Here is a 27975-nt window from a genome sequence, read left to right on the forward strand (position 1 = left end):
GCCAAAGCTCTGGGGTCTCCCACTTCAGAGAGCCCTGCTGTTAATAGCCTTTGAATGGGGCACAGCCGGTGGCTCAGCCGGTTAAACATCTGACTTCGAATCAGGTCATGACTTCATGGTTTGTGGGTTTGACCCCCCACATTGGGCTGCACGCTGGCAGTGCGAGGCCTGCTGGGGATTCTCTCTGTCCCTCTCTCTCTACCTCTTGTTTGCATATGGTTGGTCTCTCTCTCAATCAGTCAATAAAATAATAGCCTTTGACCTCCTCAAATCAGCTGCTCCCCTTGAGGTCCAGCTTGGGGAGGCCATGCTGGGTGGTCATCTTCCTAGACATCTCCTCAACATCCTGATTTATGTTCACTTTTCCTGCCGGGGGTCTAGACCATGTACCTCTTTCACCCCTGACTCACCCAGCAGGGGCCCTCAAAGGAAACGGGGGGGATGTTGTTGCACAGGGCAGCTGGCAGGGACGCAAGAGGGCATGGAAGTGGCCCAGTGTACCAGCCTGTCCTCCCAGTTACCCAGGACCCAGGGCCTCGTTGGAGTTCCAGGAGCTCATGGGCCCCTACACCCCTGGCCTGAGTTGAAGCAGTCATTAATCACCTTTTAGGTCAAAGAGTTTCAGTCCTTCCAGTCAGTCCAGACACCAGGTCTGTCTCAGGGGCTGATGCTCAGTCTGATGCTACTCACGACTTTCAGGGGCCCCCATTCCATCCAGAGCAAAAGCCTAAACCTTACAGGGACCCCATTCACCCCTCTCACCCCATTTCCCCTCCTTTGTTCACTGGCCCCTTGCCACACAAGCTTTCTTGCTGTTTATCCAGTCAACCAGACATGATCCCAGTTCAGGGATCGTGCTCTTCTCTCAGATACCCACTTAGCTGACTCCCGTTCCTGAAGTCCTCACTCACCTCACCTTCTCGATTCAGCCTGCACAACCCAGTTCCTCGTGTAGCCTGCATGGGTCTTCCCCAGCACTCCTGTGCCTCTTACTCTGTTCTCCTGTGTTCTTTTTCTTTCTTTTCTATGGCACTTACCATCCGCTAACATACTAAATAATAGACGCATTATGTCCTGTATACCTCTCTCCCCTCCCCTCCTGCCCTGGCTAGTGGAAGGTGAGCTCCAAGAAGGCAGGGGTTTTTATCACTCTCTTCACTGGCATATCTCTAGTGCCTAAAATACTGACTAGTTTGTATTAGCTCTGTAAATAATTGCTCACTCAAGTTGAACAAATCTGTGGTTTACCCCAAATCCCCTCAAAGACCTTCTAATGTTGCAAACTGAGGTCCGACTGACCTGCTTGGTATCCTACCAAGCCCTAGGCATTTCCCAGGGTCCATACACATATGGACACATTTTAGCCTCACAGCAAGCCTTTTCTCTTAATGATGAAAGAGTCTGCTTGAAGATCCCCCAGCTGCTAAGCATCATGGCCACAAACCAACCCCAGGCCCCCAAGATCACATGCACACTGTTAATTTAAGTCTTTCAGAAGTCAAAGTTCAGCCTTGTGTTCTCTTTGAATCTTTACTGATAAGACTCCAAACTGATAAGATTCAGTATCTTTCGAACCCCTTCTCAAATAAGAGGTAGGAGAAGGTTTATATCTAAAAAGAAGCACAAGAATCCAAGAAGTATACTTTACTATGAGGCAAAAGGAAAAAAAAAAAAAAGGCAAAATCCCGAAGCCAGTTTCCTTTCCAGTCTACAGGGTGGCTTCCCCCTACAGTGGGTGCCTAATGAGGCATGGCTCTGGAAGACCAGGCAGTCAGACTGTTCACTCCATGGGTTTTACTCTGCCTTCCCCAGCTCAGGACTCCGTCATTGCCTTTGCAGCAAGCCTGCTCACATGCGCCATGTAGAGTCGATGGAAGTGCCGTGCATGGAAGCCAGCCAGCCTTGTCTGACCCCAGCACCCACGTTCTCACAGCGCTGTCCACAGGCAGAGCCACAGAGCAGGAGGGACCGAGGTCCCTGTCTCCAGAGGTGTTCTGCGTGATTCCCCAGTGATCCCCGGCATCGCCTCTGAGGGTGTCTCACTTAGGTGGGACAGAAGGAGGAACTGAATAGAGTCGGCAGAGTTGTTGATGATAAGTTAGAACTCCTTGGGGACCACAGGTGCGGAGATGGATGTCACTGGCCTCCATGAAGGATTGGGATGGGAAGGGAAGAAGGTGCTAGAATCAACGAGGAGCTAGGGCATCACATCTATATCTTCATCTCTAGAGGGCATGGGCTTTTTAGGGAGAAACCATGTTAGCCCACAGTTTGCACCCTCTGAATTCTGATATTCTGTGGGGGGAGAAGGTGTTGGACGGAACACATGTCATGTGTCCCTGCAGAGATAATAAGCCTGGGGCCACCCCTCTGCCAGTGGGCACTTGGGGGAGGAAGAAAAGCTTGGTCCGGTATCAGGAGACCTGGGTTGCCCCTCAGGGGTGCCTCCTAGCCATCTGGCATCAAACCAGTGTCCAGCAGGAGAGAGAAGGCATTGAAGCAGTGATGTACAAGGTTTTGGTGTTCTTTGCTGAGCTGCGGCCAGGCTGAAGGACAGCGGCCCTGGTCCCTCCCTGTGATGGCCGAGTGAGGACATGGGCAGTTAGCACATGGCCCAGGAGTAGCCTGCAGATGGGGGAGGCGGTCCTAACTCCTGGCACCACCAGCGGTGTGGGAGGGAACCACATGCTGGAAACACCAGCCCCACCGGGTTGTAACATCGTTGCCATGTTCGGCACTGCCAGATGCTTCTCCAAAAAACTGTTCTGTCCACTCACGAGTACTTGTTTTACAGATAAGAAAGCTCGAGGCTGCCACTGCTTGTTCTAGACCGTATGTTCTTAACACAGTGTTACCACCCACAAGAGATGAAAATTGGCTCTTGCAGGGACCAGGATGCCCAAAAACCTTCCTCTTGTATTCAGATGCATAATAAAGCATACAGTACGCAAGCAGCCATACAGATACGTAAAGAGTCCGTATACAGCTATCCAGCGTACCTGTAGAGTTAAAACTTCATGAGGGAGATTGAGGGGGGAAATGACTAAATGGGCTTCTTAGGAGGTGATCATGGCAAGGGAAAAAGGGTTGAGAAACCCTGGTCTAGACCAGCACTGTCTAGCCACTAGTTATATGTGACTGTCGATCACCTGAAATGTGGCTAGTCCGGGTGAAGATGCTGTGGGAAGTGTCAAATTACACGTACCAGATTTCAAACGCTTAGGAGGAAAACCAGGATGTAAAATACCTCATTGATCATTTTGTGAGGATTATATGGTAAAACAATAACACTGTGAATATCGTGGGTGATCATTAAAAATTAATTCCATCAATTTCTTTTATTTTTCACGTGGCTCCTAGAAAACATAAAATTACAAATGTGGCTCACATTCTGTTTCTTTTAATTTTTTTAATTTTTTTATGTTTATTTCTGAGACAGAGAGAGACAGAGCATGAGCAGGGGAGGGGCCGAGAGACAGGGAGACACAGAATGTGAGGCAGGCTCCGGGCTCCGAGCTGTCAGCACAGAGCCCGACGCGGGGCTCGAACTCATGAACCGTGGGACCATGACCTGAGCCGAAGTCGGATGCTCAACCGACTGAGCCACCCAGACGCCCTCACATCCTGTTTCTAGTGCTGCTGCAGATAACTTTCTGCCAGGATTTGTACCTGAGTTTTCTGACTCCCTCCCGGGCTGTCTTGTTATCCCACAGCTGGCTCCTCAGAGAAGATCCGCCTACTGTGTGACTTTAGGCATTCCCCTTAGCCTGTCTGAGCCTTGGTTTCTCCCAGGTGCTTTGAAAATGAAAAAGTTCCCTCCAGCTGTGAGGTTCCACTGTGGACCCAGCTGAGGGCCTGGGGTCACCACAGGTAGGAGGCTGTGGGCTCCCTGATGACCTGTTTCACCAGAAATGACACCTCCCTAAATAGCAGTGCTTCCTGCTGTGCTTCTGCTTCTGGGAAAAAACCACATGGGCAAGATTAGAAGAAGGGAAAGCTTCCAACCCAAGACCAGCAAAGAAAGGCTTAGAATAAATGACCATTTTACCCAAGAAGGGAGAACCAAAAAACAAACGCTTCCATTTCTTGTGAGCAGGAGGAGACAGAACCAAAAAGGCTTTCACAAAACCTTCCCCTGCCAATAGGGACTCATAAAACATTTTACATACATGCTCTCTCGGAGTGGATTGATGTTCAGGTCTCCAATATGCCCACCCTTGTATTCCTTTCCTAATGCCTAACTTGAGGGGGAGGGGGGCATAAAATCAATTCTATTTTAGTTTCATGAGGAAGATGCCGAATGAGAGGAAAATGCATTAGCGTGAAACTTGAGCCTTCAGCCCCCTGCTGCCCCAGAATGTGTTATTATGTGATCAGTGAAGCTGTCCTTAGAAAGCCCTCTGGAGGGGCGCCTGGGTGGCGCAGTCGGTTAAGCGTCCGACTTCAGCCAGGTCACGATCTCGCGGTCCGTGAGTTCGAGCCCCGCGTCAGGCTCTGGGCTGATGGCTCGGAGCCTGGAGCCTGTTTCCGATTCTGGGTCTCCCTCTCTCTTTGCCCCTCCCCCGTTCATGCTCTGTCTCTCTCTGTCCCAAAAATAAATAAACGTTGAAAAAAAAAAAATTAAAAAAAAAAAAAAAAAAAAAGAAAGCCCTCTGGAATCTACCCCTTCCTCAGCCTTCTAAGGGGGAGGCAGGAAGCTCCAGATAGGAAGGAGAGACCCTCTGGGGCGCTCTGGAATTGCAGTCTGGCGGCAGGTCCCCTATCACCCTGACACCCCCCCCCCACCCCGTTCTCCAAATTCATTCCACCCCAGTCCTCCTGGACTTTGGTTTCCATAATCCCCAGCTCTCTAACCTGAGCTCTCCCCATACCTCCACATTTCAGCCATGCCCTCTCACTTCAGCTAAACCTTCAGCAAACAGGTTCCCACAGTAGAGTTTCTGGTGTCCCAGCGTCTGGAAACAAGACGGGCCCGTCTTCATGAGGACAGCAGAGCCCTGAGGCAAAGCAGCTGGAGTCTAGACCCACACTGCCTGGGTTCCAAGCCTGCTCTGCCTCTCACTAGCTTTGAGAACCCTGGAAAGCGACTTCTTCTCCTTAAGCCTCAATTTCCTCATCTGTAAAATGGGGCTCATAATGGCACTGGCCCTCCTAAAATTATGATGATTTAAGTGAGTAATGTGTGGAAAGTGGTTGGCATGGCTCCTGGCAGATGTTGAGTGGCAATAAATATTAACTCCTATCATTATTATTATTGTAATGAATTTCTACAAGAAATTTCTACAAATTTCTACAACCCTCTGGGAGGCACAGGGTTGAGTCTTCTGACCTGTGGTTCCCACAATTCCAGATTAGCCAATCAATGTGTTGTGCACATTTTGGGCGAAAATACCACACAAGGGGTATGCCTTTGTCTATGCCGTCTTATCAGGAGGCATTCAACGTCCATATTTCTCATTACTGGAGTTGCTAACTTTGATCACGTGGTTAGGAAAGTAGCATGCATTTATTGTGTTTCCTTTTTCGGGATATAAAAGTGAATAAAATGTTACCCATGCTCCCAAGAAACTCTCAAGTCTGATGGACACATGGTGTCCTAGCTACTATTCGCTATAACAAACCATGCCAGAATTTAGTGGCAGAGAGCAACAACTTTATTCTGCTCACAGATTCTGGGGGTCAGGAATTCAAAAGGGCATGACAGAGATGGCTTGTCTCAGCCCCATGATGTCTAGGGACTCGACCAAGACTCAAATGACAAGGGGTGACCAGACAGAGAAGTGGAATCCACTGAAGGCTTGCTCACTTACCAGTCTGGTGCCGAGATAGCCTGGATTCAGCATCTACACACGGCCCCTTTCTGTGCCCCACACATCCTCACTGCTTGGCCACCTCTGATACGGCAGCTTAGATGCTATAGACCTAAGTGTCCTCCTGCGGACAGGTCAGAAGCTGCATTCATTGCCTTTATGACCCAGCCTCTGGAGTCACACAGCATCCTTTCCCCTACATCCTATTTGTGAAATCATTCACAAGTGGTCCCAGACTCAAGAAGCGGGAGATAAGCCCCATGTCTTGAGGGGATGAGTGTCAAAACATGCTGGCCATTTTTAAAAATCCACCAAAACATGGGAAAGCACTGAAGGATCTTTCTACTTATACAGGTTTGGCAACTCAGCCCCAAGAGGGCAAGAGCTTCACCAACTTGGGCCTCTTAATTACCAAACATGTAATTTAATCGAGGGCCAACTATGTACCAGACAGGTATGGACCCAGCTGCCAGGGATGTTCACCAAGCCCCTCCATGGGGTGGCAGGCCCACACAGACCCACCACAAAGCCTTGTGGTCTCACCGTTGCACAGGCATTTCCCCCCTCTGGCAACTGGTCACACATGGACGTGCGCAGAGGGCCCAAGACTCGAGGTGCAGGGCAGAGTGAAAAATGCTGGACTTTGGCATCACAATGACTTCAGTTCAGACTCAACTGTACCACATTCTGTGTTTGTTACATTTCCATCCTTAATCCTCATTTATTCAGTAAACCTCATTGACTCGTGTCCTGCGCCAAGCTGGGTGCTGGCCATCACAGCAGTAAACGAATAGAAACCAGACCTTGTCCTCCGTGAAGGATTCCCCCCGCCCCCCCAGGCTGTCTCTGCCAGCAAGGCCTGTGGGTGGCACTGTAAGCTTCCAGGGAGCAGGGTCAAGGGATTATTCAACTTCTCTCACATCTCTGCGCCCAAAGCCAACTGGAGAGGAATTGGTCACGCAATTTAGCAACTTAACCAGGTTAAACTCAGCAGAACGGAAATCAGCTGAGTGTGAAGTTGGCAGGCGAGCGGCTTACATTTAGAAACCCAAGAAGTATTGCAATGCAGACTAGAAGCAACTGGGAATATCACTAGACAGACTCATTAAGCAAGAAGGTTTCTGTGAAAATGACAAAATCATAGCACCCAGGGCACCCCAGCATGAGATTAAAAGCTGAAAGCAAGTTCAAGCTTCCTATTATTAAGCTGCATTATGACAGTTTAGGAAGAAAGATTTTAGAGCCATCAGAGTTTCTGGTGGCTCTGTTATGGGAATCTGACTATGTCTTTGAAATTCAGAGCAGTTTGACAGAGTGAAATGATCAGAATATCCCTCCCTTGTGAGGACCCTGAGGAGGGGAGAGGCAGACACTGAGAGTAGCCCAGGGATAAGGATTAGAGGGGCTGTGGGGGTGGGGGGCGTGTATTGACAGGAACACACTCACCAACAGTCTGTCCAGGAGCTGAAGGGCAAGGTGTTGATTTAGGGAAGGGAGTGAGGTGCCCAAGGTAAGCACTCAATAAATGTTAGTTCCTGTTATTACCACCTGCTGACCAAACTTTGCAGGTTGGATTGCTGGGTGGTGAATATTAATGACCCTGGGCCAACTGGATTCTGAGCTTGCTTTCTCCTAGTGTTTGATCCCAGAGCCACCAGGAAACCAGCCAAAGTCAGTGAACGGGATATTGATTGGAAATCAGCAAAAGCCATGTTGGGCAAACAAGCCAGCTTCCTTCTACAACACCTCTTTGATCCTTGGCAACCGAGGGTGTGCACACACGTCTGGAACGAGCTCCCCGCAGGGCGGCCGCAGGACTGACCGACCCAGCCATTGTAGGCACCGTGCCTTGTGCTGGCAGCTCCAGGGAAGGAGCGCAGCCCAGGCAGGTGCTGGCACAGCAGACCAAACCCACAGCCTGGGCCTCTGACCCTGGGAACCACAGAAGGCTGGCAAGCCCTGGCAAGTGTTAGCAGAGCGCTTTGGCAGGTGAGGTTACAAAATAGATCCTAGGCACTCAACTCTCAGTAAGTGGTGGTTTGAGGTTTCAGCATAGGTTCTGCGAGACAGAAATCCAATGGTCTTCCCTCCCCCACTCTTCCCGTTCCTGAATGTTGGCAGCCTCAGAAGGACCAGGCCAGGGGACATTCACAGATCTTCCCATTGGTGTTCAGCCTTAGAAGTCTCATCACCTTCAGGCCTGGTGCCAGTGTTGGCTCCTCCTTACTCGCACATTTGTGGGGATCTTCACCAGCCAGACATTCTGATCAGTAGGTCTGGGATAGGCCCATGAATCTGCATCTCTAACAAGCTCCTAGGTGATGCTGATCTTATCTTGCCTATGGACCACAATTTCAGTAGCACTGTTCTTACGCTAGGGTATGACCTTGTATCTCTCTTAATAGCCTACCATCTCCTTTAATGGCTCTCTATTACCCTCAAGGTAAAATTGAAGCACTTAAGTATTCCAAAAAGCCTTCCATGACCAACCTCAAAGCAGGACTGTCACGTTCTGTTGCATAGTTCGTGTACTGCACAAAGACACACCACCAAGAGGGTGAAATCCACTAAGCACCGCAAAGCACTGGGCTGTATTTGCCCGTAGGACTATGATTAGGCATTAAGAAAGGTATATCTTTTTCTTGTCACTGAGGCACCCTCAGCTCACTGATGTATGGTTGGGGGCGGGGGGAGGCTGGGATGGAGAGGGCCTGCATCTGCCTGGAGAGGTGCCTTTTCCTAGTTTGCACAGAAGCACTGCACAGGCCGGCAGCCATCCTCCCAAGAGCATCTCTGCAGCTTCCACTTCCTCCACTGTCCTCTGTCTCCCAGCTTCTCTCACTCCTTTACCTGGTTAACACCTTCACACTCTGGGGAAGACTTTGTGGCCCCGGAAACCTTCTCTGTCACGAGAAGCACCGTCCCTTCCTTCAGAGCAGTAATCCTCCTGTGCCTTTGCCACTCCTTCCTGTGGGTGTGCCTATCTCCCTGACCGGACTGTAAGCTTCCGAAGGCTCCCCACGGCTCAGCATGGGCCTCAGGGAAGAGCTCAGTGAATATCTGTTGTAGATTCTATTCTGCAGCCACGAAGACCTCACCGGTGCCAAAACCCAGCCTGCCACTTTTTGTTGTTGTTCCTTAAACATTTTATTTTGAAATAATTCTAAATTTACAGAGAAGTTGCAAAAATAGTGCAGAAAAAAAATAGTGCACAACTTCCCTGAATGTTCGTGTTTATGTAGTCATGGTACAGTTATCCACTCTGAGAATTCACATCAGTGCTTTACTGCTGACTAGCGTGCAGACTTTTTTCTCAGATTTCCCGAGTTTTTCCACAGGTGTCCTTTTTTCCCTTCTAGGTTCCCATATAGCATATAGATGTCACGTTTCCTCCTCCTCCTCCTCCAGTCTGTGATAGCATCTCAGTTTTTTCTTGTCTTGATGACCTTGACAGTTTTTAAGAATCCTGACCAGTATTGACTCTGGGTGTGTCTGGTCTTTTTTGTTGTTATTGTTGTGGTTGTTGTTGTTGTTGTTTTTATTGATGGGCTGAGATTCTGGGGCAAAAGCCCACAGTGGGTGTGCACCCTTCTCATCACATCATACGAGGGGGCTCTTGAGCTCAAAATGACTTTTCATTGGTATTGTTGACCTCGGTCACTTGGTTAAGGTGGTGTCAGCTGGGTCTTTCCTCTTTAAGCTAGTCTTTTTCCCCTTTTATCCTAGGTCTATTTAAAGTGAGTCACTAGGGGGAGGGCACCTGGGTGGCTGCTTCAGTTAAGCATCTGACTCTTGACTTCAACTCAGGTTACGATCTCACAGTTCATGGGTTCGAGCCCCACATTGGGCTCCACAGTAACAGTGAGGAGCCTGCTTGGGGTTCTCTCCCTCCCTCTCTGTCCCTCCCCACTCTCAAAAATAAATAAACATTCAAAAATAAATAAAGTGAGTCACTAGGTCCATCCTCAACCAGAGAGGAATTAGGCTCCCCTTCCTAGCGGGGAGGGGTGCCAAAGAATTTTTTCTGCTGCTGAAGCCACAACAGCAGCTAGTAACTCTGGGCGAGATGAAGCTGTGCAAACATTTTATTCCTCCTCAGCGTGGTCCACCAGCTCCAGCATTCACCCACAACCCTGCCTGCAGCCGTTACTACTGTAGTCCTCCCGTGGTCAGTTTCCTTCCTTCAAGCCTGCCATGTGAGGGCACGTTTCCTTGGCACAGGCCACATTGTGTAATTCTTCTGCTTAATCCCCTTTATGGTGAAGGGTCCATTTCTACCACTGTCATCCCTGGCTGGCCCAATCAAATCTCCTGGAGAAATTGAAAACGGTACCGATGTCAAGGCCTTTGTACCCAGAGAGTTTGATTCGCTTAGTTCAGGGTAGGGTGCAGGCATTGATATACTGTTTAAAAGGTCTCCAGGGCATTCTGTGCTTTGGAGTCTGGGCTGAGGAACATGGGCCCAACCCAACACTGTGGCAGCTTCTCTGGATGCCTGTCCTCACTCTCTGTGGCAGAACTGGTCACTCCCAGATCTGTGCTCCTCCAGGACTCGGTTTCCTGCAATATCTATTAATGCCTCCACTTGTCCCCAAAGTCAGGAACTGGGTCTTCTTCACCGATGTTTTTTCCAGAGCCCGGAGCAGAGTCTAGCACAGAGTAGGTTCTCGGTGAGCATTTGTTGATTGAGAAAATGACCCCGTTTCAACAGAGGCAAAAGCAGTAGCTGTCTGTGCACAAAGTGGCAAACCCATGCGTTCTTTTGCTGGCTCAACAGTGTTAGAAACACTGGGAGCAGCAGTATTTGTGTCATGCACTATCATTTCTCTGATGTTGTTACAGTCCTCCGCTCTCAAGGAAAAACAAAGGCCCCATGGCCAAGAAGTCACTGGCATATGCATTTCAGCCATCTGTGCATTCACGCTGTTGCAGAAGGAACGTGTTTGCATTTTATTTTTTAATTTTCAGGAAACCAAGAGACAACATTAGCACTTCTAACAAGAAGAGATTACCTTGAATAGATCTGTTTTTGTATGTTTACCTTGGAGGTCACCAAGATGGCTAAGACCATGCCTGTAACACTTTTATAGTGGGTCCAAAAAAGGACAAAATATTTTAACCATTGTTTTTTTTTTAGTTTAAAGAAAAATAAAGTTAATTTAACCGTTTTCAAAATGAACTGACCGAGTTGGTAGCCTTGTTACGACTCGACTAGGTTGAGACCTCCAGGGTATGGGCTGGAAGCCATTGGGGGAAAGTCGGGAGTAGATGGGATGCATAACTTCAGGGTGCTGACATCCCCCTCCCCCAAGGGGCTTAAGATGAAGACAGCATGGGCATAGCACGAAGGTGCTAAGCTATAGAGGATGCTTCTGGAGCATCAAGCTGTAGGAGGGCTGGTCTTGATGCAATTTATACTACCCCCACTGCCAGCTGATGCTGTTAGGGGTTTCCTCCACTTGGGGTCATCTGTTGTTGAGTGAGCTCTTTGAACAGCCCTCTGGTCCTCCCAGGGCATCTTGAGGTATTCTAGTAGACTTATCCAAGTTCTTGCCGCATCATGGCACCCACATTCACACACGAGCTGAGAGATGAGACCAAGGTGAAGTAGAGGCAGCAGAGAATGCTTCATGGTTCCCATCTGTCCTTCTAGCATACCACCTGATGGCACACATCACTTCCCTCACTCCAGCTTTGACTTGACGCCTCTCTCGGCCTTGGTTTCCACAGCTAAGAAATGGGAATGACCATAAAGAGCCCACATCTTCTTTTTGAGGATTAAATGAGACGGTGTTTGTGTGAGGCCCCCTCACAGTGCCTGGCACAGAGTGAGTGCCCCCAAGTTGTGTTTTTGTCCCGATTGCATCTTCTGACCCTCCCCCCCCTCCCCTGCTTCTGCATTCTGGCCACTTCCTTCATCCCTACTTTATCTCCTATCTTCCCTCAACCCTCATGTAGCATCTCATTCTCAGGACGAGAATCTTGTCAGCTCTGCCATCTGAACTCACCCGGTGCTCAGCCAGTGCCCGGAGCGTGGCGCGGCCGCGTCTCAGTGTGAGTAAGAAACAGGCCCTTCCTGATGGGGCTCTTTGAGGAAAATCATTGCTTCTGTTCCTCCTGCCTCTCTTGCCCCATCCTCTGTAGCCCAGGGTAGAAGGGCTGCTTGTTCCTCTGGTGTGCTGCAGCCAGAGCCTTGATGCAAAGGCAAGAGAAGTCATTCGTGGACCCCCTGGAGCCTTACTTCTGAGCAGAGGGGCTGCTTTCCAGGAGTAAAGAAGCAGGGGTCGCTCTGCAATATAAAACGGAAACTGAAGTTAAGATTATGATTTAACCCTTGAAGAACCCCTAGCCTCAGGGAAGTTAAGCAAATTGCTCAAGCCACCCAGCTAGTTTGATCGTTCATTCATGCGTGCAAGGGGAGGAAGTGTGGAACAAAATCTGCCTCAGATCCTTGCCATTTTGGAGCTTAGAGTCTACTACAGGGTTCAGCAGACTGTTTCTGTAAAGCACCAGAGAGTGAATATTTTAGAGAGTGTGAGCCGTAGGCCCTCTGCCACAACGACTCAAGTCCCACCCTGGTAGTGGATAAGCAGCTGGAAGTGATACATAAACGAGTGGTGTGGCTGTGCTCCGATCCACTTTTACTTACCGAAACAGATGATGAGACCCATTTGGCTTTCTGGCTTTACTTTTTCAACTCTTGGGCTAGTGAAACATTGAGTGAAACAATTGCATGGTTAAGTGTAAAATTAGTTGTTCAAAGGAGAGAGATGTTATTTGGGGGAACATAAAGTAGGTGGACTGGAGAGTCAGAGGAGGCACTCATGAAAAGTGACATTTGTGGGGGGAGGGTGCCTTTTACTTATTATTTTCTAATTTCAGTAGAGTTAACATGCAGTATTATATGTTATGGTATTATAGGTTCAGCTGTACAATGTAGTTATTCAGCAATTCTTTTTTTTTAATGTTTATTTATTTCAGAGAGGGAGAGAGACAGAGTACAAGCAGGAGTGGGGCAGAGAGAGAGGGAGACAGAATCCAAAGCAGGTTCTAGGCTCTGAGCTGTCAGCATAGAGTGCAATGTGGGGCTTGAACTCATGGACCATGAGATCATGACCTGAGCCAAAGTTATATACTTAACCAACTGAGCACCCAGATGCCCCAGTTATTCAGCAGTTCTATACATTACTCAGTGCTTATCATGATAAATATACTCATAATCCCCTTCCCCTGTTTCACCCATTCCCCCACCCTCACCCCTCTGGTAACCATGTTTGTTAAAACATCATTTTAAGTGTGATGTAAGGATAAGGTGTCATTAATTGGGTGAAAGGGAGGCATGGGAAGGGAAAAAGTGTTCTGAGCTGACAGAATAGTTGGTGCAAGGGTCCTGTGGCCAAAGAGACTGCAGTTCTTTTCAGATATTGAAATAGAGTCTTGGAATGCAGGAGGGAGGGGAGGGGAGGCCAGCTCATGCAGAGAGCTGATGAAAACCACAGCATAAGGACTTGCTCTTAATCCCAAGAGCAATGGGGGACCACTGCTTTTCTGATACTAAGGGGTAATGTGACTGGATTCTCCTTACAAAGTGCTCATTCTGGCTTCTGGCCAGGAATCTCACTGACAGCAATCAAAAGAGACTCAGGTTGACAGGCAGCTCAGCACCCTTTCCCCCACAAACTTTTTATTTTATGTTTGCCGTTCTAACAAATCTTGCGTTTCCTCCGCTTCCAAAGATTCACGTTACGTTATACATTTTACGGCCACGAGCTCCATCCCATTCCATTTTTCTCACCTTCTGGCTTTCCTTACCCAGTCCATCCCCCCACTAACTTCGTAAAACTTGCAAGTTAAATTTTTCAGAGACTGTTTCTGACAAAGCAGTGGGAATTAGATTTGGTGAAGCCCTTCATAAAAAATTGAAGGCACGCTATATTAACATACATTGATTTATTCATAGTGTTTCATTACAAGTAAGTGAGGATCCTGTAATACCAGGAAAGGTTAGGAGAGCAGGGGAGCGCGGTATATTATATTGACAGCTCGGTGGAAATTGAGTCGCTTTTGGATTGAATTTGGAGTGCAGAAAAGGAATTGGCTAGTAAATAAGGCATGAGTTTTACCTCCCAGTGTCTGTATATCAGTGTGGTTGCCACCAGCCCAGGCAGGGGGACGGGGACAGAATTTCAAAAGGATGCGTGAGCACTGGTAACCTGGGCTTGGCTGCCACCCGTCAGAGCTCTCTGGGTGTCTCTGTTCTTGCGTCACCAGGAAACCTGAATCCAGCTGCACACTGGGGACTCAGCTCCCCCATTTGCTTGGCTCACCACTGCCGGTCACACTGGGTTTTCCTCAGTTCTCCCAAGACTGTTCCTACCCCGGGCCTTTGCCCAGGTGGTTCCGTCTGCCAAGACCCTAGAATGTTTCACTGCTGCTCTGACTCTGTGTTATCCTCTGCCATCAGCTCACTTCTCCCCTGAGATACCTCCCTGAGCACACTGTCTTAGTTTGGTGACCCTGAGACACCGAGAGGTGGGAGTGGGGAAGGAAAAGGAAGGGACGGTAGCCAGTGATGGATGTGTTTCCCAGCCAGCTATGTTGGAGGCAGTCGGAGTGGAATCCCTCCAGGAAGTCCCCTGGGATGCTGCAGGAGTGTCACATGGGAGGAGCCCAGGGACCATGTGCATCAACTACCATTCTAGCCGCTGGGGGCGCCAATTACCCAGCGTAGGCGAGTGCCCCCCCCTCCCCCCAGGACAGCCTTCAAGCACAGAGAGGCAGATGGTTGCCTTGTTTCTCTCTGAGAAGCGGAGCAGGTGGGGGTGACCAGAGGGAAAGCTGGGGACAGGTTCACTGAGGACCTGCAGGACAGGTATTCCTGCCCAGGCTTTGCTTGCAAGGTGCCCAAATCCTTTAGCTTAGTGTGTTTTTCCTCTGGGGCTTGCTCTGCTCCGAGGAGTCTGGTCTGTCTCCTCCTCGGCATGTAGCGTCAATTGCTACTGCTTGACAGAGAGAGAAGTTACCTCTTTCTCTAAAACACGTGGCGCCCTTGCCAGAAAACGCAAATGGCTTATTTTTGATGTAAAGTTGGTGTGTTCCTGTTTCTGTCTGGGTTTGGCCTTCCTGGCACATAGAAGACATTCTTGACCGAAGACAAAGTGATAGAAGGTGTGTGTGTCGTTGACCTACATTGCTCAGAAAGGAAGACACCTGGGCACGGGGTCAAGCTTGTGTTCACATCGGCTGTGTATGCAACAGTTGTGCAGTGCAGGCCCCAGGGTGCAGGCGTATGCAGGACACATTTGTGAAGGAACAAGTGAATCAATGAGTGAATGCATCCTTTAGTTAATGCAATGTTGTCTCCGGGCCGGGCAGCAACTTCTAGAGTAAGGAGCACAGCTTTTAGATCCAACAGACCTGGGTTTAGTCGTGTGTCAAGGGTAGAACCCTGAACAACCATGAGAATGCATGGCCTAGAGCTACACATGACAGCCCGCACGCCTCTCACAACCACAATGTGGAGCGAAAGAAGCTGCCCTGTATGCTTCCACGGATAAAAAGTACAAGAGCAGGCAACACTAGTCTGTGCTGTGTGTAAGTCAGGATAGAGGTTATCCTTGCTGAAGGGTGGTGGGGAGGGATTGGAAGGGGGCACGCAGGCTACATCTTGGTTCTGGTAATGTTCTTTCAGCCGGGTGCTGGTGATACGCGTGTGTCCGGTTAATAAAAATTCGTTGGACTGTATAGTTTCTGTATGTATGTTATACTCTAATTAAAGACATTTTTTTAATGTTTATTTTTCTTTTTGAGAGACAGTGTGCAAGCAGGGGAGGGGCAGAGGGAGAGGGAGACAGAATCCAAGTCAGGCTCCAGGCTCTGAGCTATCAGCCCAGAGCCCGATGCGGGGCTCAAACTCACAAACCGTGAGATCATGACCTGAATCGAAGTCCGAGGCTTAACCGACTGAGCCACTCAGGGACCCCTAATAAGACATGTTTAATAGGACAAACTAGATGAAACAAATAAACATACAATCCTGTGTTTGTCACTTTAACAACTGTGTGACCTGCAAATGTGGCACACAAAAGTGTGATCTATGGGGGCTGGTGCTGGGATGCCAACGGTTTTTGTTACTCTCACAGCAGGGTAAGTGCAGAAATAGAGAGTGAGTTGGGGTGCCTGGGTGGCGCAGTCGGTTAAGCATCCGACTTCAGCCAGGTCACGATCTCGCGGTCCGTGAGTTCGAGCCCCGCGTCGGGCTCTGGGCTGATGGCTCAGAGCCTGAAGCCTGTTTCCGATTCTGTGTCTCCCTCTCTCTCTGCCCCTCCCCCGTTCATGCTCTGTCTCTCGCTGTCCCAAAAATAAATAAACGTTGAAAAAAAAAAAAAAAAAAGAAATAGAGAGTGAGCACTTAGAAGCTCTCATGGTCCCTTGACATTGCCACAGCCCCCGTGTGGGAGGAGTGGACGTGTCTGGTTACACAGAGTGCAGACTGGTGTGGCTATTACCAGACTCACATGATGAGTCCCACGCGATGGGGTCTGCAGAATATTATGGGTCAGCAATGGATTGGGAAACACAAAACTGGGCCTTCACCACAGAAAGTTTGGAAAGTGCTGACTTAATGCAGGTTACTTTCAGTTGAGTCTCCATTTCTCCAACATTTAAATGAGATAAATATCCTGATGCCCCGAGGTTTAGGGAAGAGGAACAAGATACCGCGTGAGAAAGCAGCAGAGAGCACCATGGGGAGGAAGGGGCGAGGAGGCTGCATTCTTAAGTGGCCTTCCAAGCCATTCTTGTCAGACGTCACACATAAACACTGCTCTACAGCTGTGCTGTCCAATGTGGCAGCCGCTGGCCACACGGGGCTACAGAGCTTTTGAAACTTGGCTAGTCCAAATGGAGATGTGCCAGAAGGACAGACTACGTACTAGATGTCTAAGACTTAATATGCATAATAGAATCTAAAATACCACATTAAATGTTTATGTTGATTACAGGTTGAAATGCTAATACTCTGCACATATCAGGTTCAACAAAATGTGAAAATTAATTTTACTTTCTTCTTTTACTTTCTTTTCATGTGCCCACTAGATGATTGAAAAGCGTAGGTGTGGCTCACATTCTATTTCTGTTGGGCAGCAGCACTCTGGCGCATGTCCACAGTGCTCTTGTGAGGCTGGGACCATCTGTAAGGTGGACGATCCCAGCAGAACTTGCTGTTCAAACTTACATGCCTCCTTCTCCTTTGCTCTCCTGACATTCCCCTGGATGAGCTCCATCTAGCTTCCCGCTCGAGGTATTTATTTGTTTGTTTGCTGGCTTGTTGTACAGATCAACTACAAGGCTGTTGGCTCGCTGGACCCGAGTGCCGACCTCTCCAGCCAGCGGGGGAAAGTGTTCAAGCTCCGGAATGAAACCCACCACCTCTTTGTGGGTCTGTACCCGGGGACCACCTACTCCTTCACCATCAAGGCCAGCACAGCAAAAGGCTTTGGGCCCCCTGTCACCACTAGGATTGCCACCAAAATTTCAGGTATGTGTCTTAGAAAGGGGAAAGGAAGAAGGGTGGTCTGTTTTTTCCCCATTCATAATTTTCCTGGGAGTGAAAAAGGGCAGAGCCAGCTGTCACCTCATGGTATTGGAGCAAGTAAGAGGATGCATCCCCTGGCGTGTATCACTGTAGTTCGTGAAGAAACCAAATCCACAAACCTCCTAAAGTGTAAAAAACATACTAATTAGACTAGACCAGAGGGAACACTAAGTGATTCACCAAATAATTTATCATACAATTGCATTAAATAGGACGTCTTCTTCCCATACAAATTCGTTTGTAAAAATATGATTTCTTTTCAAGAATATTCCTTTTGGTAGTACAGGGCACAGCCATAGGTTCTCATGAAATGTTGAATGGATGGATGGATGGATGGATGGATGGATGTTACAATGCCATGGATGTCTGAGATTTCACCCGCCTGGTCACCAGTAGGGTCCCCTCCACCGCCAGACACATTCAACACGGAATTATCTCAGATCCCATTTTACAATTTACAAGTTTTGCAAATACCTCTGGCGTGCATGCATACGTATTTTGCATAGACACCCACAGTGGTTTTTGCGACTTAATGTTTTCACTTATCTTTATACCGTAAGCATCTAACATGTTGGTACATTGCTTTCATGATAATGTTCTGTCAAGCGGATGGACGTAATTTAATTAAACATTCCCCTGTGGTTGCATGTTTTTAGAAAATAACTCTTCAGTAAACATGTTACAGAATACAGTTTAATTCCTTGGTTTGGATTATAACTTTAGGATTAAATTCCAGAAATTGAAATACTGAATTAAAAGGGCTATGGGTTTTAATAGCTCATCATACAGATGGCTAGATTAGCTTCCCAAGGGATTAGACTAGTTGTCTTCCCATCAGTCGGGGATAAGAGAAGGGAGGGTCTCGTGAAAAGAGAGAGAGAAAAGATAAGAGGAACTAGTTCATCACTGCTGTAATTTGCATTTCAGATGTGTTTAAGGAGGTCGACTCTGCTTTTACATCTTTGTTAAGTACTTACCCTTCCTGCATTCATCTGTTTATGGTGTGGAACTCTTTGATTGCTGAGGGCTAGTGGCCACATCACTGCCATCCTTCCCCTCTATCTTCTGCACCTTGAAGGGACCCACAGGCAGGTTGGAAGGAGAACTGTGCTGAAAACCTGGGATGCCATGTGACTCTCGCCCAGCCCTTTCCCAGTGTCCTCCTTCTGGCCATCCTGGGTGTCTTTAGGAATGGCAGCAGGGGAGGTAGTTAGCAGGAGTTCTGTGCTGAGTGCCCTCCTCTCTCTGTCCAGCTCCATCGATGCCGGAATATGACACAGACACCCCGCTGAATGAAACGGACACGACCATCACGGTGATGCTGAAGCCTGCTCAGTCACGGGGAGCCCCTGTCAGGTGAGGAGGGTTCTTCTCCTGGACTTCATGCTTTTTCTTCTCTGCACCGTGTAGTGCCCATGAACAGGACTGGCTAGAAGTGAGGCTTCTGGAAAATGAGAATCAGGAGCCCCAAACTCAGTTCAGGGGGTGCCACTGGGCCAAGAGTCTCTCCCCCAGCAGTGAGGAATTAGGACGGGTTCAGAGGGAACATGCTGATGGGGGCATGAGATAGGGCTGGGACAGAACTTCCTGGAACACACCTATGGTCAGTTTATTTAGTGGGGTTGGAGGCCTGGAAACAGAATCTCCTGGAAGGATATCCTTTCCATATATGACTGCCATAACAGACACATGGACCGACTTGCTGAATTCTACAAACAAACTAATCATGTAAATGGGACAAGACCTCCGGGCTGGTCCAGTTAGGGCCTTGGGGTACTAGAGTCCCTCAGGAGGACTTGCAAGGTCATACTGCTGACTTTCACAAGAGGTTGTTGGAGTTGAGGAGCATACTTCTGGCCAAGGCAGTGCAAGTAGTTCAGTAGCTAAGCTGAGCCAGTGCAAGTCCCCGGGCTCACGGTTGCCAGGAAGGTGGGCATCTCTTGGAAACAACTGCACTCTGCACAAGGGCAGTGGCTTTCAAATTGGCTCAGTTCAGTTAAACAAGCATGCATTGAGTATCTTATCTACCAGGAATGGTGGGGCACAAGGGACCCAAATGATTCATTTATTCGTCCATTCCTTCAACAAACACCTGTTGAGCAAGTTGCTCAGGGCCGGGCACTGTTTAACCGCTTGGGAGATAGTAGCAAACTAGCTGTGAATAAGTCATTTCCTAAGGAAAGTTAAACTTCAGTTGGGAAACAAGAAACATGAAAACATAATTGCAATACAGTGTATGCTTATAGAGAAGAAATTCCCAGCTGACATTCTCAGGTGACACCGACCTGTCTCTTAAATGTGATATAAGATGTTGCCAAGGCAGTAAGAGGGTCGAACATTAGGAAGGCATGAAGGAGAGAAGCAGCCTGATGCATGGGTAGTAGTTAATCCAAGGCTCTGGAATTTACTTAAGCATAAAGGTCAAGGCAGGAGTGGTCGGGTGAGAATGGGGGCCATGTTTGAGAATCTCCAGTTTGTTTGAGGAGTCACAGAAAGCCATGGGATAGCCACATGCAATGTCACTCTTGTGACACCAGAGACTGGGAGACCAGCCAGGATGGAGGCAACTGAGATGGTCTAGTTATCTGTTTTCCAAACCGGATCCAGCTCTACCCAGAAATTGTAGGTGGCGGAGCAAATGAAATCAACTGCAGCAATTTGGAAGTTCTCATCTCTTCTAAAGATTTTGGACTGTGTTCTACCCTAAGTCAGGTGAATCCTTCAGGCCTTGCAGTGGGTGTGCGTGGTGTTTGTGGAGCACCTGGCTATAGAACTCTCACCTTATGTTCTCCACATAGGAGAATGTTCTCCACATATGTTCCAGGACTGTCCTACCTGTGATGAGCCAAAACAGGTGGTGGCTCTTATGTCATATGAATAATTACTTGAGTTACTACTTTTCTTCCTGTTACTCTCATGCAACATTTTCATTTGATTCTCTCTGTACATGGATTTCACTCTCTTACACATTCTCTAAGTGATGATCCTCATTTTCACATGAAGAAATTGAGGCTCAGAAGTGCCCAAGGGCACACAAAAAAGTAGGAAAGCTGAACTTGAGTGCAGGGCCTACAGGTGCCAAATCATGTGTTCCATTCAGGCCACCAGTGCCTCGCTCCCTTTCCCAGCTCTTACCTCTCATACAGCAGCATCAGTCACCATTTCAAAATCTTAGAAAGCTTCTCAGATGATGAAAGTATGGTCCAGAAAAAAGCAACAGCTTGCCCCACTTTACACAGCAAGTTAGCTGCTGACCCAGGTGCATAGGTCAGATCTGATCAAAAGCCCACGACCTTTATATTGCAGACCCAGGTACTCCCTTTCATTACTGCAAGGCTACAAATCAGCAAGGGGACTTCATCACTTGCAATCCCACTGTGGCTTCCCGGCAGGTGCAGATTCCATGTAGCTCACTGTAGTGTGCTGGCTGCTGGGTGGGGCGATGGAGAGGACCTGACTTTGGTGGCAGCGGACCAGCAGTAGATTGAAATCCCGCTCTGACACTACTGTGTGACTTTGGGCGAGTTACTTAATCCCCCTGACTCTCAGTTTTCCTTATCTGGAAAGCATGGATGGTAGTTATTTCGCAGAGGCTTAGCACAAAATACGGAAGTACCCAAAGCAGAGCAGACCTTCGAGAGTTATTTGTTAGCTTTGCTTCTTCTCTGTGGCACTTAGGAGGTTCTTTCAAAACAGTGTTTGACAATCTACCCTCTCTGTAGGGTCACGGCGTTCTCCACTGCCTTCCTATTCAAATTTCCAAAGCCTTTTGAGACCCTAATTCCATGATGGGGAAGGAAGGACTGTTGCTTTTTACTTAGGAGCCCCTAACTACTTTCCAGCACAAAGTCTCAGAAAAATTTCTTTTTAAAGAAAAAAATTTTTACTGAGAAAGAAGCAATCTTGGTTTTGCCCAGTGGCAGGATAAAGTTAATTCTTCTACAGAGGATTCAGGGTCCCATCCTCAAGATGAATCAGATTATATGTCTGTGAACCCCTGAAAACTCATCGAAGCCAGCTGAACACAGATGGGAGTAATTATCACCATGTTTTATTGGGCAACTGGCTGCTGGGTGGGATTGCAAGTAAGCAACTGTTACGTTCCAAGAGTTTAACCTTGACTAACCTATTAGAATTATTACATCCCTGTTAGAAGTGAGGAAACTAAAGTTCATGCTCACATAGTCAGCAAGTGATAAAGATGAGATTTACATCCAGCCCTTCCCAAAAGGGGTCCTCTGAGCAGCCCAAACTATTTTTTTCTGGGGAAGCTTTTCCAGTTCCCCCAAAGAGGTGCCCCTTACACTTTCCCTCTGAGCCTACATGCTCTTAGTTTGCACATCTTTGTAATAAGCTCATACATCCTAAGACTGTAGTAAATTAGGAGGTGGGAATGGAAATGCCCCAGTAGCAGTGAGAAATGACAGTGAGTAGCAGCAGAAAAACAGGGCAGGTCTACAAAACAGACACAGAGATTCAGCAAACAGGGAGGCGTACATGCTGTAACCCCTCACAGCCATGGGTGTTCATTAGCGGTTCTGGTTCAACTAAAAATGTAGCGTTAGGTTCTGTGTCTTCAAGTTAAAAGAGGCTGCTGGTTTCCACTTAACAAGTAAGCCCTTGCTGCATGTCTGTCCCTGTACATAAATTATCTGTATCCTCACAACGTTGTGATAATCGTCTCCCCCATTTTGCAGATATGGAAACTGAGATAAATAGGAACCAAGTAAGTTGACTCAGGCCACAAAACAAGCAAGGGGTACAGACAGAACTTAAACTCAGTTCAGCTGACCCTAAGCCAACACTCATTTCTCACAACCTCCCGAGGAGAAAGTTGTGCGTGACATACTTTGGTGACATTTCCATTGGGGGAAAAAAAAAATTAAATGTCACTGCTCAAAGGGGCAATGCTTGGTGTCTGTAAATGTCTGACTGCTTTTCTTCCCAAGGCTCTGGATCATTGAGAGTGGGTATAGGCTCAGTTTCTGGGATTATTTTCAGACTGTTGCTTGGGCATTTGCCAAGAAGGGAAGGGGATTAACCAGTGCCAGTTAGTATGACTTCCAGGTCAACTGCAGTGACAGCAGTGGCAATATCCCAGTAGATTTCAGTTACCTTAGCCCTTGTTCACCTTGAACTCTAGGCACTAGGATGCCCATCTGGGAGGCAGTGGACCATTAGATCATTCAACACATATTTATTGAGCCCTTGAGATGTCCCAGGAACTGAGCTAAGCAATGGGGATGTAGCAGGAAACAAGGTAGATACACACCTGTCCTCTTGAGCCTTAACTTTCGGCAAGTGTGCATGTGAACAGGAAGAAGGGTGGGGCATCAAGCAGGTGAGCAGACACAATACTGAGCTGAAAGTGGCAAAACAAGATGCTTTGAAGCCTGTGGGGACAGTATATTGATGGAAGAACTGCACTGTCCAGAGAGATGGGCACACCCCTGGCAAGCGGGCCAGTGAAGAGTCCCGCAGGTGGGGGACATGGGGGCATAGAGAAGACAGTGAAGGCTCCTCTCTAACCACAGGGCACAATGAGCTCACTAGATAGATTGGGTCATGGATGCCTGAACTCCTACTTTATAGTTGAATGCTCCTTTAATTTCACTGTATCATGTGATCATCACTCAGTGAGCTGGGTGGGACATACCATCTCTGTATCACAGGAGGGAGCTGAAGTCTAAGATACTGAATGGTCCAAGGTCATGGAGCTCGTTCTGCACAAAGTCTGTGTGTGGACCTTGCTTCCTGCTTCTGAGTTCATTGCTCCCTCAAGGAGTTCTGGGTTCCCCAAGTCTGGGATGCCGAGTGATGACTCAGTAACTTTTCGGTGGGGCTGTTGTGGAGTGAGCTTCCAGTAACTAGAGAATCCGGGGCAGGCAAGATGCCTTCCCAGGGGACCTCCAACCCTGGACTATGCAGGCCCAGCCCGTAACTTGGGACCCCGCATCTCTGGGTGGAGCAGCCCATTCTCCAGCAGCCTCACCCCTGGGCCTCAGCTGCAGGCCCCACCCAAGTAGCTTTCTTCCTCCGTCTGCCAGCAGCGTTCTGGTCCTGGCTTAGCCAGACCCCAGCTCCTGCTCGGCTGCTTGCTGCCCCTGGGGAGCCCCATGGGTCTAATCTACTCTGCCTGGTAGAACTGGGCACACAGGGAGGCGAGGGGGAGAAGGGCGGATTGTCGTGCGGGGCTCCTGCACCCCCATCCCTCCATCCAAACCACCTCGGAAGCTTGGCCTATTTTTCTCATACTCCACAATGGAGATTTATTGCTTTTGCATTGCTTTCCTCAGGCCTTCAAAGATTTATTGGTTTTTAAGTGACAGAATCCCAGAATTGCTTAAAAGATCAATCAAATAGTGACTAGAATCTAATATTCAGCTCCAACTCGAACCCGCCAAACCTTCTTCCCCCACGCCCCACCTGTCACGCTGATGTATCTGTGGTAACCTTCATAAGAAAGTAACTTGGCCGTGAATTTATCACCCAAAATGCAGTCCCTGAAGCAGAGCCCCAGATTCTGTAGCAGATCCTGCCCCAGAGCTCCAGTTGGCTTCTTCAGGGACGTTCCCCTGTGTTCCTTCCCCTCCCATCAGTCACAGGGACCTGTCCAGTGCAGTCTACAATCACTTCGGGATTAGCTGCTGCTTCTGCCCCTCTGCCACGCTTCACCTGTCCTGCCCGGGTGGTCTTGCTGGTTTGCCTCCCATCAATTTTTCTTCCTTCAGTCCATCCTCCACTGAGCTGTTGGAGTGTCCCTTAAAATTCTTCTTATATAATTTATATGTATAATTTATTGTCAAGTTAGATAACATAAAGTGTATATACAGTGTGCTCTTGGTTTTGGGGGGTAGATTCTCATGATTCCCTTAAAATTCTTAAATGGGTCATTCATTGGCTTTCCACTATGTTGAGTTCAAGCTTCTTAACATGGAACACCAGGTCCATCAGAATCTGGCTGCAACCTTCGTTTCTAGTTTTATTCCCTTTCACTCCGCCCCGTTACCAGTTTTTACTCAACAGGGCCCAGGGGGCTTCCTTCATCATTCTTTCTTTAATTGTGTTATGCACTTGCCAGTATGTTTCCTTTGGTTTTGTTTCTTGCCCTCCCCTCCCTAGACTGTGAGCTCCAGGAAACCCAAGGCTTGACACTGACGGATTCCCTTTCCCTGGGACAGTGTCCGGCATGTAGTAGGTGCTCAAAACACAAGTAAGTAAGTGACTCCGCACGTCTGTTTTGCGCACCTGGTAGATGGCAGGTGCTGGGACTGGAGGTACCCTTCACAGGCCTTGCCTTCAGCTTCTAAATCTGGAAGAGTGCTACTGCCCCATTGACTTTCTGCCCTGATGGAAATGTCCAGTCTCTGTGCTGTCCAGTCATCGCCACCAACCACATGTGGCTATCATTGAGCACTTGAAATATGACCGCTGTAACTGAGGAACTGAATTTGTTTATTTCTTAAATTAATTTAAATTTAAAGAATTTCAGGGTCATTCATAGCTCGCGGCTACCATTTGGGACAATGCAGTTCTGTCGGGAAGATAATCAGAAAAACTAAAAAAAAATGCTTGGTCAGAGGTTTCCGTGAGGGTTCAGGGCAGAGGAACCCATCATTAGCCTGATGGGCTCAGGTGCAGAGAGGGCTTCCTGGAGACAGTGTTGCCTGACCTGAGACCTGCCAGCTTGCGGGGAGTTTGCTTAGTGAAGGAGGGGGGAGCAGCATACACAGGAGCCAAGGCAGAGAAGGTGCACGGTGTGTTCAGAGGCTGCAGGGACGTCAGCACACTTGGGCAGAGGGGAGCAGGGAGGCAAAGGAACAGGCTGGGGTGTGGTAAAGAATCATTGTTTTGGGTTTGGACTTTGTCCTGAGAGGTATGGGGAACACTTGGCAGCTCTTGGCTCTCCCGTAAGCATTCCAGCCCTTGTCTATGCCATTCTCTGTGCCGAGCGTGGCATTCTCTACCTGTCCAATGTGCAGTTCAAATCTGCTACACCTGGGGCCATTCCCCACCGTGCAGCAGGATACATTGGCTCCCCTGGGGGCCCCCACTCTGCCCTGGCCAGTCCCCGGTCAGGGACTTGTCGTTTCAGTCTCTACCAGCCCGTGACATCTTAGTGTCCTCCTGCCGTAGCTAACTTCCCAGTGGGATACGCCAGAAAATCAAAGCCTTCTGCAATCATACCCAGCCTCATGCAGTTGACTCATGAGTGGCCTTGAGCCAGTTACTTAACTCCTCTGATCTCAGAGCTGCTTGTTAGAAAAATGGGAAGTACCCACGTCACAGATTGTTGTGAAGATCAAAGGAGGTAAAGTGTGTCGAATGCACCTGGTAGTTGTTCAACTTCCTCCTTGGGTTGGCCAAGCCGTTGAGACCGAGAGTGGCTCCCTCCCCTAGTAGCCATGGGAGAGGTGATTCTCTGAGCCCTGCTGTAAGCTGATGACTGTTCATCCTTTGCTGCTCTGACACCATGGAAAATCTGCATGCAGGGTGCTGGCAAGGGTGTGGCTCATAAGGAAACATGCAGTTATCTCCAAGAGTGTCACAAAATCCTCAAAACAATATGCCTTAAAAACAGATCCTCAAATTTCAGCACATTTTCAGAAATACTAAATGAAACAGACAGGGTTAGTGTACCTCAACTGCTTAAAGGCCAGCAAATCAAGGGCTGAGAGCAGTGCCCTCGTCTTGGAGGAGATGCCCATATGTGTTGTGAAATCAAAGTAAATCAGATCCAAAGCATCATCAGGAATGATCATGGGGACCCACGTGAGCTTCCTGAAGTGAGATCTTATAAATATGGGGAACCAGAGTAGGTACCTGAAATCAAAACCAAGCAGGAAAGGTGGGAGCAGATCCCAGGAGGTGAGCCAGGTTTATCCGTTCACAATTCATTAAGTAAGTCAGTAAATACCTAACTGGAATCGGAGCAAACAACCACGTGCCAGACATTGTGCAGCCCTGGAGATCCGGAGATGAGCACACGGTCCCACGTGAGGCTGATATCCTAAAGGCAGAGACAGCGCTGTTCACATGGTGCCACAGACACTCCTTGACAACACAGACTGTTAGCCGTGGCCGCCAGTTCTGACTAGGTTGGTGCTACCTCCCCACCCCACCTCTGATTTCAGCTGTGGCTGAGCTGGCCTGTTCCCTGCGTACTAAGTTACAGGATCCCTCCTCTAACACCAGCACCCCCTCCTTTTCTCGTCTCTGCTTTTGTGCTTTCTCCAAAACCCCACAGACCTTGTTTGGTCTGAGCGGGCAGGTACAGTTCAGACACACGGGATTTGGGACACCTGGGTGGCTCAGTCTGTTAAGTGTCCGACTCTTGGTTTGGGCTCAGGTCATGATCTCACAGTTCGTGAGTTTGAGCCCCACATGGGCTCCACGCTGACAGCATGGAGCCTGCCTAGGATTCTCTCTCTCCCTTTATCTCTGCCCCTCCTCTGTTCTGTCTCTCAAAATAAATAAACTTAAAAACAAACAAACATGAAATTTAATGCCAACAGGAGACAGCAGTCCAGCAGTGCCCCGCCTCCTGTCCTTTGGAGGAGGTGTGTGCCACATGGTTCCCCACACACCTCCATTAGGATTGAGCCCTGCTTGCCCACAGTGGGAGCCATTTCAACAATGCAAACCTTACTGGTGTTTTTTTTTTTTTTTCCCTAAAAGGGAATCAGACCAGGCAGGAGATGAAGTTAGAAAGACTAAAACGAGGCCAGGAGGACAGCAGTGGGCAGGAAATGCGAAGGAGAGTGACACCTGATGAGGCTTGATGGGAAAGAGCCAGAACATTGGTGTCCAGGTGAAAAAGGACATTCACCCAGGGTCTAGTGGTGGTGGAGGTAGAGAGAGGGCCTTGAGCTGACTAGGCAGCAGCTTTGATGATGACTTCTCTCTAAGGAGCAGGCAGGTGGGTGGGGAGGAAAAGACATTGTCCAGGGTGACTCCCACATTTTGGCCTATTCGTGGATTGGAGGATGGAGCCCTTCTCTGAGCCAAGGAGCACTGAGGGCAGCAAGAGTCTGCAAGGACACATTATCCAGGAGAGACCATTGGTGGTGAACATGGCCTGGGCACCTAACTGGGGATTAGCAACCAGCTGCACAAGGACAGGTTGTGTGGTCCAGGAGAGCTCCCTGGGGAGCTCTGAGGGATGTCCTTCAAAGTCAGGTAGGACTTGTGACCTGCTTTCATGGGATGCTTAAGGCCTAGTACACAGGGGGTCAGCTCTGGTTTGGAAGGCCAACAGTATGACAGTCTGAGTACAGGGAGACAGAAGAACATGGTGAATGGTCTCTAACACAACTGCAAGTTCTTTTCACTCCTGATGAGGAACCCCAATCCTTTGCATTTGACAGGTACAGATAGTTAAGACGGTGGCTTTGAAATGCACAGTGACTAGCTGCAGTACAGATTGGAGAGGCAGTCAACTCTTTAAGTTTTTTTTAATGTTTATTCATTTTTGAGAGACAGAGCATGAGTTGGGGATGGGCATAGAGCAAGGGACACCCAGAATCCAAAGCAGGCGCCAGGCCCCGAGCTGTCAGCACAGAGCCCAAC

At 48.6% G+C, this 27975-nt stretch overlaps 1 protein-coding gene across 1 annotated transcript in view; it reads left to right on the plus strand.

The window, feature by feature from the left end:
• The window catches only part of PTPRT (protein tyrosine phosphatase receptor type T), a 934550-nt gene that overhangs the window by 618638 nt on the left and 287937 nt on the right, over nucleotides 1-27975 (plus strand). Inside the window, exons 13-14 of the mRNA XM_032592759.1 lie at nucleotides 17148-17349; nucleotides 18660-18762. Coding sequence (XP_032448650.1) covers nucleotides 17148-17349; nucleotides 18660-18762 — 305 coding nt within the window. The remainder of the gene's footprint in view (nucleotides 1-17147; nucleotides 17350-18659; nucleotides 18763-27975) is intronic.

Source organism: Lynx canadensis, chromosome A3, assembly GCF_007474595.2.
Source record: "Lynx canadensis isolate LIC74 chromosome A3, mLynCan4.pri.v2, whole genome shotgun sequence".
In the NCBI taxonomy this organism is placed as follows: domain Eukaryota; kingdom Metazoa; phylum Chordata; class Mammalia; order Carnivora; family Felidae; genus Lynx; species Lynx canadensis.